General features: G+C 44.5%; 1 protein-coding gene across 1 annotated transcript in view; it reads right to left on the reverse strand.

The window, feature by feature from the left end:
* The window catches only part of Cul4a (cullin 4A), a 59,685-nt gene extending 45,453 nt beyond the window's left edge, over window positions 1–14,232 (reverse strand). The window contains exons 1-3 of the mRNA XM_004663418.3: window positions 14,085–14,232; window positions 13,752–13,867; window positions 3,292–3,395 (exon numbers count right to left, since the gene is read on the reverse strand). Of these exons, the coding sequence (XP_004663475.1) occupies window positions 3,292–3,395; window positions 13,752–13,867; window positions 14,085–14,232 (368 nt within the window). The remainder of the gene's footprint in view (window positions 1–3,291; window positions 3,396–13,751; window positions 13,868–14,084) is intronic.
* Window positions 14,233–14,317: the final 85 nt, after the last annotated feature.

The following is a 14,317-nucleotide window of genomic DNA, read 5'->3' on the forward strand; positions in this document are numbered from 1 at the left end:
CACCTGAATTTCAGCTCCCTTCCCCACTGACGTGCTCTGGTGATGGAGGCTGCAGATCAGGAAGACCAAGAGATGTAACAGAAGCCCCAGAGAGCTGTCACATCCTTCACCATTAAAAGGCACAGAGAGAAGACCCTATCCAGGAAGCCCTCTCCAGACAAAGTTGACTAGTGCCTTGACCCTGGACTTCTCACCTCCATAGTGCAGAGTAAACACCTGTGGTTTATAAACCACCCAGTCTACAAATGGACTGAAAGAGACCTGTAGTTCCCAAGACAGGCATGTAGACTACTATCTGCTCCCACACTCACCTCATTTTCTGTCTGAAGTAATCACTATCTCACTCCATTCCTGCTGCTCTGTCTCTTCCACAGCTCCCCTTTGCCTCCCTTCCTTCTCTCCTCACTTCACTAATGGGTTACATCAGTTCCTGCCACTTGTCATTGATAAGCAGGACTGAATGTTATGTCTGAGAGATAGAACCATACCACAGTGAGGGTCTGGGCTGATTATAACTCCAGAAGAGAGCTGCCAGAGGTGGTGGCTGGTATGACAAGGGTATTTTGCAGTCAGAAAGCAAGTCTATTAATAGCAGTAGGAAGCTGGCAACTAGCATGGCAGGGGTTTACCTTTGACTCTTAACCTTAGTGAAAACATCCTTCAGTATTAACGCAAAGCTGCACACACACAACAAACTAAGCACTCAGACTCTTAGCAAGCTTGTTTTCAGGCAGGGTCTTCAACTGGTGATCCTCCTGTCTTAGTCTGTACCACCATACCCAGCTTAGGATATATATATATATTTTTAAAGTTTTTCGAGGTAGGGTCTCTCTCTGGCCCAGGCTGATCTGAATTTCACTATGTAGTCTCAGAGTGACCTTGAACTCACAGTGATACTTCTACCTCTGCCTCCCAAGTGCTAGGATTAAAGGCATGTGCCACCATGCCCAGCTAGGATATACTTTTTAAAAATATTTATATAAGAGAGAGAGAGAGAGAGGAGAGAGAGAGAGGGGGGGCGGGGAGAGGAGGAGGAGGCAGTGAGAGAATGGGCATGCCAGAGCCTCCTGCTGCAGCAAACAAACTCCAGCTGCATGTACCTCTTTGTACATATGGCTTCACAAGGGTACTGGGGAATCAAACCCAGGCCTTTAGGTTTTACAAGCAAGTGCTTTTAACCACTGAGAATGAACACTCTCTCTAGCCTAGGACATACTTTTAAAAAAATGTTAAACTTATTTATTTATTTATTTTGAGGTAGGGTCTCACTCTAACCCAGGCTGACGAGGAATTTCTCAAGCTGGCCTCGAACTCATGTCAATCCTACCTCTGCCTCCCAAGAGCTGGGATTAAAGGTGTGCACCACCACGCCCAGCAGGATATACCATTTTTAAAAAAATTATTTCTTTTTATTTGAGAGAGACAGAGAAAGAAAGAGGCAGATAGAGAGAATGGTCATACCAGAGCCTCCAGCCACTGCAAACAAACTTCATGATTGCAGGTGGCACTTTGTGCATCTGGCTTATGTGGGTAGTGGGAAATCAAGCCTCGAACCGGGGTCCTTAGGCTTTATAGGCAAGTGCTCAACTAGTAAGCTATCTCTCCAGCCCAGGATATACTTAAAAAAATTTTTTTTGGTTTATTTTTATTTATTTATTTATTTGAGAGAGACAGACAGAGAGAAAGAGGCAGATAGAGAGAGAACAGGCGCGCCAGGGCCACCAGCCACTGCAAACGAACTCCAGATGCGTGTGCCCCCTTGTGCATCTGGCTAACGTGGGTCCTGGAGAGTCGAGCCTTGAACCAGGGTCCTTAGGCTTCACAGGCAAGCGCCTAGCCGCTAAGCCATCTCTCCAGCCCCCAGGATATATTTTTAAATAAAGATACAAAATGCAGTTTTAGAATAAAGACACCAGAATATCGGTTCCTACAACAAGGCCCTTTTATGCCCATTCTTACTTGCTCTTCCAGCCTGACAAAGAACAAGTAGTCTGTACAGGTAGAAAGAACTAGGTGCCCAAGTCCATTTTTTACCAGCACCATACCAATGTGCTCAAGCACAGTAGGCCACACACACTCGGCTCACAAGGGTTCAGAGAATACCAACATGGAGAAGAAACCTAGGCAAGTGTGTCATGCCCAGGTGGGACATGTGCTGAGTCTTCAATTAGTAAAGGGCAGTCGGCAGAGGCAGAAGATGCCAGCCTAGGCTCTGGAGAAGGATACATAGGGGGACATAGGGACCAATGAAACATCTGTCCTGATCTGAATGGTGAGTGCAGATGGCCATAACCACAGTGGTCCTGACAAAGCAGCTCGCTTTTTTTTGCTGAGTCTTCTGGAAGAACACTCACAAGTTTATAAATGGTTACTGTGAAGACCAAACAGGTCAATGGTTACCACAGTGCCCTGGGACATTGCTTCCATGATGGTCAAATATGCTGAAGTCCTTTTGATCAGTCTGAGTGAAGCAAGACAAGTTAGTTAAAAAGACATTTAGCACGTTGTGAAGTGCCACCCCAGAGCTTTAACTCGAAACACTGAGCAAGAGCCACAGACTTCATTATGAATATGCAGCAGGTTACTTGAGTCCAAGTCTGCCTGTCTGCACTATCAAAGTGGGCCTGCATGGGGCCTTTAAGCTTAATGGGGTTAAACTGACACTAGTCTATTTGATGCCACTAGGCAGCTCAGGTGTCACCAATAACCACAGTGGCATTGTACCTGGCTCTGAATCTCTAGGATAGAAAGGTCCAATGTCAGTACTCATTAACAAGAAAGAAACACTTTCTCTAAGAGTTCTGTAAAGTCAATGTAGGTCTCCAAATCAATATGTTTTTCCTATTTCCTATAGAAAAATTATCAAAATTAGCCTGCTAGAATCCAAATTCAGTTCTAGGTCCCAGGGCACAGATGTTACCACAGAGCTCCAGTGAGCAATTCTGGGCTGCAGGGTGAAGTCTTGAGGAAGGCTGTAACAGCCATGTTACACATGCTAAAAAACCACACCAGGTAGTTTTCACTAGACACTATGAGCTTTAGGAAACACTTTCTCAAATACTTAAATCAGATGCAGCAAGCAGTCACTGTACATCACTCATAGCAGTAATATAAATGCTACAAATTTCCCTACAAAATCTATTATGATACAAATTTAAGACTTTGGTTCTATAGAAGAGTATTAAAACCTTGCTATTTTAATATTAAGGATACTCATAAATTCTTTATCCCAGTTTAAAAAGAGTTAAGTATCGAACAGAAACTTCATGAACCAAAAAAAAAAAAGGATATTCTCTGAAGGGAAGGATCTGGGCTTGGACGTGGTCCTCACAGACCTGGCGCAGCTGCTTGTAGAGTGTTGGGGAGACTTTGTGAGAACAAAGGTTTTCAACAGCCTAAAACAAAAGGAACAATTGATTATTCAGCATGAACAACAAGGAAGCTTCTTTGCAAACCTTCAGTGGTGACACGTAAGCATTTTAGTTACCTACAAGCAACACTTGTGACTACTGGGGACAGCCATAGTTTGGCCTCATAGCAGCAATAGCTCTTAGTCTGGGGTTTGGTGTGCCATGCCTGCTGTCAATGGGACCCCAGGAGTCTGGCATCTCAAGTCCTAGTTCAGCAAGGCTGCACATCACAGTCCCAGGACTCCACAGAAGGTATGGACCCTGCAGCTGCATCCTGGTTGCCTGGGTTGAGGTGGGGTGCATGTGTTTACCTTGTCCATAACTGTGAAAGCAGGGGACAATTGGATGGGAGTAGCCCCTTGCTCAGGCAGGGCAGGGATCCTACCTGTGTTGTGTGGAAAAGAAACTGTGATTCCTGAGTGATGTAGGATTCACTTAAGGTAGTGTCTCACTCTAGCCCAGGCTGATATGGAATTCACTATGTAGTCTCAGGGTAGCCTTGAACTCACAGTTATACTCCTACCTCTGCCTCCTGAGTGCTGGGATTAAAGGTGTGTGCCACCATGCCCGGCAAAACAACTCAATCTATTGAAAGAAGTAATGTACATTCTTACCAGTAGTTTCTTTCAAACCTCATGTACAAAAAGAGAATCCATTCAAATGTGAAAAGTCTAAGCAGAAATCTGGTTTTTCTAACAGTTTTGAACTATTTTAAAAAAAGTATGTAGATGAGGTTGCCAAGTGGTTAAGGTAATGGACTGCTGAAAAGTGTGAGGATAGACAGACTAAAGACAGCTTGAGATCCACTAGCTCTCTCTTCCTAAAGCACTCAAACAGCTCACAGTACATTAGGTGTAGTAGTTTTGAATGGATGGCCCCCAATATAGTCAGGACTATTTATATCTGCAGCCACCTGGCTAGAGGAGGTATCACTGTGGTGGATCCTAGAGTGCAGCTTAAGGTGTGGGGTAGATTTGGAATTCCAGTCTACAGATATGCAAAGTACAGGAGCTTAGGCCTTCCAAGGGTGTGCTTGCCTACCTTTCAGTGGTGGCTTTTCTCTCTGTTTGACCTGTGGAAGTGCCAGTTTCTTCTGCCATTATCAAACTTCCCCTTATCTGTAAGCTTCAGTTAAATACCTTCTTCCTCTCATTAACTGTGTCTGGTCAGGAGGTTTATCCTAGCAAGATGAACTTGACCCTTACTTGAGGAAATATATTTTCTTTGGAAAAAGTGTGGCTTGTAAGTGTATAGGAACTCATGAGGATCATTTTCTCAGTGCTGATTCCTGAGCTGGAGGGACTGCCCTAATACCACCTCTGCTGTGACACATTATCACTGTCACGAAGTACATGGAGATCTGCTTTGTTTTTAAATACTGAGACTCTCAAAGCAGGCAGCAGGCCATAGGTAGCACAGGTTTTGTATTGCCAGTGGGCAGCTGACCTCAGTTCCTGTCCACACCAGGCCTCTCCTCACTGGCAGTGATCCTGGAGATTTGCTCTGTACAGGAGACCCCTTCTGCAGAGTATGTTTTAAAGATTTCACCACATTTTGAGATTTCTAAATACCTTTTGATGTATGAAGTGTTGACTCAAGTTTTAACAGTATACTGTGAATTAAATGTGTGGCTGTTGGTATTTTCTTAAGAGTCACCACCGAGAAGTAGGAATTAGTCCAAACACCCAGAGATAGAACAAGGCAGTCTTTGGATTCTGCCTGTACTAGTTCACAGCTGTTCCTTTTATTAACTCAGTCCTGCAGGAAAACATTGCTCATATGTTGTCAGTGGTCACTCCTCACAGCACAGCTGTTTTCTGACTATCAGACTGTGCCAGGGCCTCTGCATTGAGCGCTGACAAGTGTGGACTATGGTGTCAAATGCTGTCCCTTTGCCTGGTCAAACGTCACCCAAGTGTATTCACTGCTAGTAAAATAAAATGCTTCCTGTGGTACAGTAAGTCACTTATCAGGGCAGAATACTGGAATAAAATGTGGGCAACAGGGAGCCAGCTAGTAGCTGGATACTGTGGTATACACCTTTAATTCCAGCACTAGGGAGGCAGAGGTACTAGGATCATTGTGAGTGCAAGGCTAACCTGAGACTATAGAGTAAGTACCAGGTTAACCTGGGCTACAATGATACCCTACCTTAAAATAAGCCAAAAAGAGGTAGCTAGTGTTCATTACATTCAGATTCATGCAGAGCCCCTTAGGCTGGAGTTGAGGTCAGAAAGTTGTCACAGAGTCATTGATATAAGTGAAGAGAGATAAAAGCAAAACCAATCTCAAGGCCCAGGCAGCCCTCAGGAAAACAACACTGGACCCACCAACACCAAAAGAGACATGCTAGTAGTATGAGAGAGCAGGATACAGGGCAGACCCCTATTCTCAAAGCAGAGGGCCAGGGATGCTTGTAGCCCAGATCTAGCAGTTCAGAACTGGTGTTCAGTGCAGCAATGATGGCCTCGGTTCATCATACACATGTGGACCAGCAGCCCCACCCTGGGCTTACCATATACATCCATGCCAGTTGCCCCACCTTGAGAGGCAGGGTACCCATCTGCACAAATAACTAAGTAGGAATGCAATTAGTACTTAAATCTGGGGGACAGGAAATTCAAAGTATCTCAGGTTATATGCAAACATCACATCTTTTCCAAGTATAGATCCTGGATCTTGACTCCCAAGGAAGAGAGGGAAAGTCAATATCCATTCAATTGGGTACACTGAGCATGGAAACTGCTAGATTAGGACTGTGTTTCTGGTAGCCAAGCATATCAGAGTGGGTATATTTTCTGCTTTGGTTATCTTAAATACTGAATTTACTTTCCATTAATGTGCTACTTCCTCAAATTGGCAGTAGAGCAAAGTGCCAATCTGTCCACTACTTCTTGGGCTTTTTACATCAGTTTTAGCAATCCTATCACCACATTCCATACTCAACCTTTCGTTGATACTACACCAGCCTTTCAGACCCCACTGTACACTCCAGCCCAAAGCCTGGGTCTCCCTGGAACCAGGTCCCTTGAGGAGCTTGTTCTCCGATTAAGCCCAACACAGGGCTTTCTGCTGACCACTCCTAAAAATGCAGATGTGAGGCTCCTACCTTAGGACCTGCTCACTCAGTGGTACTAGTTTCTAGATCATTTTATGAGACATACCACTGCATATGGTATGGAAAAACATTTCTATTGTCTTAGGAAAAAGCAACAGTGCAATGACACTAGATGTGCAATCTCCAGGCACACAGGTAGAATAAGCCTGAATGGTAAGATGTGTTTTATCAAATCAAAGCTCAAGAGTGTTCAGGTACTTAGTGAGATTTTGCTCCTAGTCAAAATGTGGTAAAAAGGGCTGAATTAATGTTTCTGCCTGAATAACCAAAAAAAAAAATCAGACAAAACATAAGAAGTAACCATTTTGGGACACTGTCTGTAGGAGGCAGAAATTCCTAAGAGACTCTAGCAGCTCCAACTTCTAGGCTGCATGAAGGTCCCTGAGTGTGAGTTAGTAGGAGAAATAAAAGGTCTCCAGAGACCTCAAGTATTCAGCAGCATACCAGAGAAATAATCAGCTGGAAGGTTAGTGACGGGGCTAATAGTGGTTTTTCAGAGCCGCTGAGAAACCACATGCAAAGTAGTGAAGATCTGCTTTGGTGGCAGAGACAATCAACCATGGATATACCACTACTCTGTCTTGGTCTAATAATTTCTGAATGCAAGGCTCAAAGAGACTAGTCTAACCACATGCTTTTTGTTGAGAAATCAAGCCAGAGCCCAGTTGGAAGCCTCCTCCTTGCTGACTAGCTGTCACAGTGCTGGAAAGTGCTATGCAGGCTGCTAGGGAGAAAAGTCACCATCTTAATCAGCAGTGGATCCTGCAAGCAACACTACTGGCCAGTCAGGCCAAGATGTGCCCACCAGTACAACAGTGGCATATCTGTTATAAAGGTAACCAAATGATTTCTGACTAAATGAGTTCCATTCCATGAGAGAATTCATGCCTGGTACTGAAAACCTAGTCAACAACCTATGGCTGGGAAGGTTATAGGCCCTAGGGAGGAAGCTACTACTGTTGTATTATGCCACCAAATTTCCCTCTAAATAATTATGCTTATGCCTAGAGTTTGTACTCACTTCTGGTTAAAGAAGTTTCTTTTTACAGATGGTGGTGACTACTGGGGAGATGCAGAACTCATCAACGCACAAACAAGTGACAGTTGAGTGTTCAGTACTAAATGAGGTATCCCTATCAAGCCCTTGAAGGCTCATGGACCACTGTAGATGAGGTGACAGAAAGAAAGTAATAGTCACAGGATGGAGAGGAGTGCTCTGGAATGCTGTCTTCAACACAAAGTAGTGGTTGTGGGCTGGAGGGATGGCTTAATGGTAAAGGCATTTGCCTGCAAAGCCAAAGGACCCAGGTTTGATTCCCCAGGACCCACATTAGCCAGATGCACAAGGGGGCACATACGTCTGGAGTTTGTTTGTAGTGGCTGGAGGCCCTGGCACGCTCATATTCTCTCTCTCTCTCCCTTTTTCTCTGTCAAATCAATCAATCAATCAATCAATCAAAGTGGTGGTTGCATTCATTACTTCATAGCAGTAGCTGTCATTACCTGCACAAGACCTGCATTATATTGGGTCCATCAATATGCTATCATGAATGGTGGAGGAGGGCAGAAAAAAAAAAGGAACATCAAAAAAGAAGGACTAGTTGGAAAGAAGAGTTCAGTGGAGAGATGACTCAGTGGTTAAGATGCTTGCCTGGAAAGCCAAAGAACAACAGTTCAATTCCCCAGGACCCATGTAAGCCAAACACACAAAGTGGCGCATGCATGTGTAGTTTGTTTATAGTGGCTGGAGGCCCAAGCATGACCATCCTTTCTCAAATAATAAAGTAGTGGGGATTGGTCTAGCGAGGTGGCTTAGCAGTTAAGGTGCTTGCCTGCAAAGCCTAAGGACACAGGTTCAATTCCCCACTACCGACGTAAGCCAGATGTATAAGGTGGTGTGCATGAATCTGGAGTTCATTTGCAATGGCAAGTGGCCCTAATGTACCTATTCTCTGTCTGCCTCTTTCTATCTCTCTCTCATATAAATAAATATTTTAAAAAGGTAATGGGGATCATGATCAAAATAATTATGTATATATATGAAAGATTTCAATAAAAAACCCATCAAGGGCTGGAGAGATGGCTTAGCGGTTAAGTGCTTGCCTGTGAAGCCTAAGGACCCCGGTTCGAGGCTCGGTTCCCCAGGTCCCACGTTAGCCAGATGCACAAGGGGGCGCACGTGTCTGGAGTTCATTTGCAGAGGCTGGAAGCCCTGGCGCGCCCATTCTCTCTCTCTCCCTCTATCTGTCTTTCTCTCTGTGTGTCTGTCGCTCTCAACTAAATAAATAAAAATTAAAAAAAAAATAAAAAAAAAAACAAAAACAAAAAACATCAAGGTAGTTGCTTGTAGAGTCTCACTGCTGAGCCTGCCCACTTTTCTGAGTTCTAACTCAAAACACATAGCTTTTCCTTTTCCCCCCTTTCCTTCTCTTGCAAAGGCATGATGGTTGAAATCCTGGGTATGCTTGTCCTGACTCTTTGGAACTTTTCTACTCCCCCCCCAATAAATCTCCTTTGTCTTACTAAAACGATAAATGTATATATGTATGTATGTATGTATGTATGTATGTAAATAAGTAAGTAAGTAAGTAAGTAAATAAAAAGATGAGTCTCCAAATAATCTGCCAAGAACAAAGGTTATTTATTGAATATAAAAATATCTAGGAGCTGAAGAGGTGGCTCAGTGGCTAAAAGCACTTGCGTTCAAGCCTGCCAACAAGAGTTTGACTACCCAGCACCCACATAAAACCAGTGGTGCATGCACCTGTGATCCCAACATGCCTATAGCAATGGGTGGTGGAACCAGGAGCATCCAGAAGCTGATGGGCCAGTTAAGACAAAGAGCAGCATACAGGAAGAAGACAAACGCCCCAAGGTTGTCCTCAGACCTCCACATGTGTACCATATGGCATGTGCATACCCACACCCACCACTCATATACAGGCACAAGTCGAGAATGCCAGTTAGAAGTCACAATGTCCAACAGCCAATCAATGATTGCCAGACACTAAGGAAGCAGGAATATGGAAACTTTGGTGTGTGTGTGTCGGGGGGAAGGGGAGGAGCCAGCAAAATCTAACTCAGAAATGAAAGGACAACTAGTGACTTGGGATAATAAAGTATCTATCACAAGGAAGTTCTGGTGCTCAAAGGTTACGCAGAGCTACAGAACCCACATGACATACCGAGGAGGAAGGGAATGTTTGAAGTAAACTCACACTGGTGGCAGTAATAGCAATGGAGATGTTGCTAAGGGTTGGAGACCCTGAAGACATGAGGTAGCCAGCACTCTTAGGTAGTGGAGTTGGGAAATTCACTGCACATTAAACCTTTCCATAAGGAAAAAGAAGATGGTCCCGCTATGGAATATTCCCAAATATCTAAGGAAGAAACAGCATCACCAATTCTAAACAAGGAAGACAGATTATTTACCAACCCATAAAGCCAACATTACTTTGCCTCCTAAACTAGCAAAGATACAACAAGAAAACTACATATCCATTTATCCTGAATATTGATGGAAAAATTAATAAAAGGTTAAAAAGAATGAACCCAAAAACACATAAAATACAGTATGCTACAGCCAAGTAGTATTCAGTCCAAGCATGCAGGATTGGTTTAACAGTTCAAGCAACTGCCTCTCTCCATCTTTCTAGCCCATGACTTAGTATTTCAAATAAATAACAAACTAATTTTTTTAGGTTTTTTTTTGGCATTTTGAACTCATAGCTATTCTCCTACCTCTGCTTCCCAAGTGCTGGGATTAAAGGGGTGCACCACTACACCTGGCTTAAAACAAAAACAAACTTTTTTAGCCAGGCATAGCACCCCTTTAATCCCAGCACGCGGGAGACTGAGGTAGGAGCATCATCGTGAGTTTGAGGCCAGCCTGAGGCTACACTGTAAATTTCAAATCATCCTGGGTTAGAGTGAGACCCTACTTCAAAAAAGCAAAACAAAAAACAAAAGTTTGTTTGAATTTGAGAGTGTGCGCATGCACCTCTGGCCACCACAAATGAACTCCAGACACATGCACAACCTTGTGCATGCAAGGCTTTATGTAATTACTAGGGAATGGAAACTGGGTCCTCCAGCTTTGCTGTCAAGTGCCTTAACTGCTAAGCCATCTCTCCAGCCCCAAATTAATTTAATTAACAATGAACTGAAACTAGGAAACAAAATCACATGAGTCCTCAGTAGATGCAGAAAATGTGCTTTTATCAAACTAGAAACACAAGGGACCCTCTCACATAATAGCATCACACTCAACTGTAGAAGGATAAAAGGTCTCCAGGTGTAAGTGGTCACTTTCCTACTTCTACTAACTCTTGTCCCAGAGGCTCCTGCTGGTGTGGCAAGAAAATAGCAGGCACTCAATTCAGGAAGAAAAAAGTGGGAATATCTCTAGTCAGCTATGACTGTCTGGTCAGGACACCTGATGGGACCTACAGAAAATCTAGAAACGAGCAAGTTTAGTAAGTCAGTGGGAGGTCCATATGCAAACACCAATACTATTTCTATATAATGGTGAGAACCAGAAATTGGAATTTAAAGTATCTCTATGGGGCTGGAGACATGGAATAGTGATTAAGGCACTTGCCTGCAAAACCTAAAGACCCATGCTCAACTCTCCAGATCCCATGTAAGCCAAATGTATAAGGTGAAGCAAACGCTCAAGGTCACACTTGATGGCACATGCATTTGAAGTTCAATAACATTGGCTAGAGGCCCTGCTGTACTAATTCTCTCTCTCCTAAAAAACATCTCTTATGATCCCATCATAATATGAAATGGGGCTGGAGAGATGGCCTAGCAGTTAAGAAATGGTTAATGAACTTAACAGCAAAGCAAAGGACCCAGGTTCAATTCCCCAGGACCCACAAAAGCCAGATGTACAAAGTGGCACATGTGTCTGGAGTTCATTTGCTTTGGCTGGAAACCCTGGTATGCCCATTCCCTCTATCTGCCTCTCTCAAATACATAAATAAAAGTAAAATAGATTTTAAAAATCTGAAATGATTAGGTATAAATTTCAAGAAAGATAAACAAGACCTCTGCTCTATAATGAGAAAACATTGGTGAGAGAAATGAAAACAAAACTCTTAATCTGAATCAAGAACCCAACTGGATTGCTGGAAGGATCCAGAGAACAGATTGTTTTTAAAATGTTTATTTGTACTATGTGTGTGTGCATCACAAGTGGGCGTCAGGGTCTCTTGCCACTACAAATGAATGCCAGGTGCTTGGGCTACTGTTTTGTACCTAGCTTTACATGGATATTGGGGAATTGGATCCAGGCCGCATAACCCCTCTCCTAATAAACAATCAACTCAAACCCTTAAGACAACAGATGTGCTATACACCACCAATTTGTCATTCCAGACTGGGTGTCTGTTACCCTGAATGCTTGAGACCAGAAATTTTTTATTTTTTATTATTTTATTATTTATTTATTTGAGAGCGACAGACATAGAGAGAAAGACAGATAGAGGGACAGAGAGAGAATGGGCGCGCCAGGGCTTCCAGCCTCTGCAAACGAACTCCAGACGTGTGCGCCCCCTTGTGCATCTGGCTAACGTGGGACCTGGGGAACTGAGCCTTGAACCGGGGTCCTTAGGCTTCACAGGCAAGCGCTTAACCGCTAAGCCATCTCTCCAGCCCCCAGAAATGGTTTTTAAGTTATTTATTTGCAAGAAGGGGGGGGTATGAATAAATGAGAATGGGTACACCAGGGTCTCTTGCCACTGCAAATAAACTATAAATGAACGCACAAATTTATGCATCTAGCATTATATAGGTACTAGGGAATCAAATTCAGGCCATCAGGCTTTGCAAGCAAGCACTTTTTACTGCTGAGCCTTCTCTCCAGCCCTGAGAAGTGTTTTTGACTTCAGACTTTTTTATTTTTGTTTTGCTTTTTTTTGGTTTTGGTTTTATGAGGTAGGGTCTCACTTTAGCTCAGGCTGACCTGGAATTCTCTATGTAGTCTCAGGGTGGCCTTGAACTCACGGCGATCCTCCTACCTCTGCCTCCCAAGTGCTGGGATTAAAGGCATGGGCCACCACGCCCGGCTTAGACTTTTTTATTTTTATGAATTTGGGAATATTTGTATCTACATAATGAGATATAGTAAGGATGGGATTCAAGTCTCAACATGTAACTCACTCATGTTTCATATATACTTTGAACATATAGCCGAAAGATGACTTTATACTATAGTTTTATTGTACTTGTGTTTTATTTAAATCTAGTCAAATGAGGTCAAGTAGGATTTTGCTTATTCAGGTATTCACTCAAAAAGTTACTGGATAACCTATAAAACCTACTTAACCTATAAAAACCTATTTAACCTAGAGTTTTTTTGGGGTGGAGTAGTGGTTTATTAACTTTCCTTTTTGTGCTCTGTAACTTTTCTAATGCCCTCACTAGTGTACTCAGGAAAAACATTTTAAAACTATTTGTTGATTTATTTATTTAAGAGCGACAGAGAAATAGGCAGAGTGGAAGGGAGAATGGACGAACCAGGGCCTCCAGCCACTGAGCACAAACTCCAGATGTGTGCACCCCCTTGTGCATCTGGCTAACGTAGGTCCTGGGGAATTAAGCCTCAAACTGGGATCTTTAGGCTTCACAGGCAAGCGTTTAACTGCTAAGCCATCTCTCCAACCCAGGAAAAACATTTTAAATCCAAGCCTTTTAGAAGAAATAATTGTAAGATCTATCATATAATTATGTAAGAGCTATCTAAAATGCAAATATCAGCGAATACTAATGTATAAAAATGACAGAAAAAGTATACTTTGAAATATCCAAGTAGCAATTAGTACTTCTACCATTTTGATACAGAGTCTTATTTTAAAATTAAATCTGTTTGTAAACCTTGTTTGCAACAATTAATCACAAACCACAACATAGCGGGGGGGGGGACGTAAATGGAGCAGTTTTTCATGTATAAACATACTGCAGTTATAACGGAGCTGTACATTGGAGACTGACTCTCAGCCCCACACCTTCCTTTCTCTAAGCAGTCTGACCTAAGCCTCAACCGCAGCACTAATCCAGGGCGGCGATCTGCGCAAACACTTGGTGACAGTGGGCTCCGCGGTTCCTGCAAATGCGACCCTCGGCTCTTCCTTGCTGTGCAGGCCTCCCCGCTGTCAGAGCGCCCGTGGCTGGGGAAGAAGCAAACCTCCAGGTGCTCCCGGGCCCGCGCGGCCGCTCACCTGGTACAGCTCCTCCAGGTTGTACCTGATGGACGTGCTGCCCTGGATGGCCTTGACTGCTTCGTGAAGCTTCCGCCACGTGTCCTGAGTGTAGTTGTCAGGCAGCCGCGGCCTGTCTGTGGGGAGAGAGGGTCAACGGCCGCGCGGGGACAGTGCCGACGGGCAGGTGCGGGGACGGGGCCGGCTGGGGCGCGGGGATCGGGCCGAGAGGAGGCAGAGGAATTGGCCAGGCTGAGGGGCAGGGCCAAGGCCAGGGCAGAGGTGCGGGAACCAGGCCAACCAAGCAGCCCCCGGAGGCCCAGTCCGGGCTCGTTCCCGGCGGAGCGCACCTACCTCGGAAGTTCTTGATGACCAGCTTCCTGGAGCCTCCCGCGGCCCCGGGCTTGGCAGGACCCCCAGCCAACGCCGCGGGCTTGGTGAGGCCGTTGGTGCGGCCCATGAGCGCCGAGACGCTGCCCTTCCGCGGGCCCTCGTCCGCCATGGCTGGGCCGGACACCGCCCCGCCCCGCGCCTCCCGGCTCCTCCTCCTGCCCTGCGCCCGGTCGGGGCGCCCGGCTCCGCCTCCT

The sequence above is a fragment of the Jaculus jaculus genome, chromosome 3, assembly GCF_020740685.1.
Source record: "Jaculus jaculus isolate mJacJac1 chromosome 3, mJacJac1.mat.Y.cur, whole genome shotgun sequence".
Classification (NCBI taxonomy): Eukaryota; Metazoa; Chordata; class Mammalia; order Rodentia; family Dipodidae; genus Jaculus; species Jaculus jaculus.